At 45.0% G+C, this 1,539-nt stretch overlaps 1 protein-coding gene across 1 annotated transcript; it reads left to right on the top strand.

The window, feature by feature from the left end:
* Window positions 1-315: 315 nt before the first annotated feature.
* PHACADRAFT_33969 (uncharacterized protein) lies at window positions 316-1,351 on the top strand (the record flags this gene model as incomplete). Its single annotated transcript, XM_007403143.1, has 7 exons — window positions 316-334; window positions 387-450; window positions 551-712; window positions 758-914; window positions 1,033-1,067; window positions 1,128-1,206; window positions 1,259-1,351. The coding sequence occupies 7 exons, from the start codon at window positions 316-318 to the stop codon at window positions 1,349-1,351; spliced, it is 609 nt and encodes a 202-aa protein (XP_007403205.1).
* Between the last annotated feature and the right edge of the window lie 188 nt (window positions 1,352-1,539).

Raw genomic sequence — 1,539 nt, 5'->3', positions numbered from 1 at the left:
CATTTGTGCACACAGGCTTCGCATAATCTCTGCCAGGTAAGCCTCAAATAAACATTTCCAGCCCTCTTAGCCCAACCCCACCTTCACCATTTCAGCCTCACTATGCCTGCAAGGAGAAAGCGTGTATGACGAGCCATCTCCGATAATGAAGACACAGTCACCTCTGCACAGAACAACACATTTTTGAAGGCTTCTTCACCTGAGATAGAAGTCATCACCACTGCTACTGTCAAGGCTACCAACAATATTAAACATGCTGCCTTTGAGAAGCAATGAAAGGTAGACAAAAAGATGCCTGAGGAAGTTTTAGGTGAGATGCCCGAGGAAGTTTTAGGTGAGTAATAAGCATAGATAATGCCTGTGGTAACAACTGACCTTTGCTGTAGAAAAGCAAATGGAGACATGGTCTCCAGATGAATACGAACACTTCAAAAAGCCAATAATTGAGAAGTATGCTGGTGGGGTCATTAAATGTGTATTTGCATGCAAGCACAATCCATAAGTAACACGTCCCACTATTTACTTTTACCGTATCATCATCAAACTCCAGATCAACCACCATCACACGTGTTTGGTGGGACAACTCTACAAGTAACCTCTTTTGTCATGCTAAGGAATGCAATGCAAAGGTTGCACCTGAAGGCGAACGCATTACGGACTTTGCCCACAGCTCGATATACTCAAAGGCATGGCTTTGCTATCTCCTCGCCATGTGAGTCTCCTGTCGCAACCGACCGTTCGCTATTGTTGCCGATAGCGAGTTCCTTGAGATTGTGCACATGCTGTATGCAAAGGCCGAGGTTCTCCATCCGATGACGGTGTCCCAAGATGTTCAAGAGATCTTTGGTATCGCACAAAAGCATCTCGCCGATCATCTGCAGGTATGTTACTGCAATCAACCTATTTATCTGCCGGTGCGTATAGCATGCCGTTGGTTAGATGCATCTTGGCCAGCTTCATCTTTGCGTGGACGGTTGGACGGCGCCCAACGTGATATCTTTCTTAGGAGTGACTGTCTAACTTGTAGCAAAGGGGAAAATTGAGGTTTTTATCCTTGATTTCATTAAGTAAGTCTTGTTTACTCTTCATTGTTGTTCTGACACTCACCCACTACACGCGCTCTGCAGGCTTACACAAGGACATACTGGTATATATTTGGTGGAGCAGCTTATGGGTTGCCTTAAAGAGTTTGGTATCGAAAAGAAGGTACACTATAATTATTTGTACTCTGTTTTATTAACTCATTGCCACTGCCTAGATCCTGGGCATCACAGCAGACAACACCACCAATAACAATATCATGGCAGCTGAGCTCAAATTGCTTGGCAGTGCTAATGGTGTTAGCACTTGAATACGGTGCTTTGCGCATGTTTGGAATTTGGTTGTCAAGGTACGCCCTTCTTGATATGTTCTTGGACGTGTTACTTATCTCGCCACCAGGCTATGATTGCCTCATTCAGTGCGCAGCACAGAAGGAAGGCAACAACGATACTGTCAGCACGATGACCTGGATGCTGACTGTGACCTTGACATTGATCC

This window comes from Phanerochaete carnosa (assembly GCF_000300595.1).
Source record: "Phanerochaete carnosa HHB-10118-sp unplaced genomic scaffold PHACAscaffold_795, whole genome shotgun sequence".
Classification (NCBI taxonomy): Eukaryota; Fungi; Basidiomycota; class Agaricomycetes; order Polyporales; family Phanerochaetaceae; genus Phanerochaete; species Phanerochaete carnosa.
The sequence above is the reverse complement of the archived record's forward strand: the minus strand, read 5'-3'. Positions and strand labels throughout refer to the sequence as shown.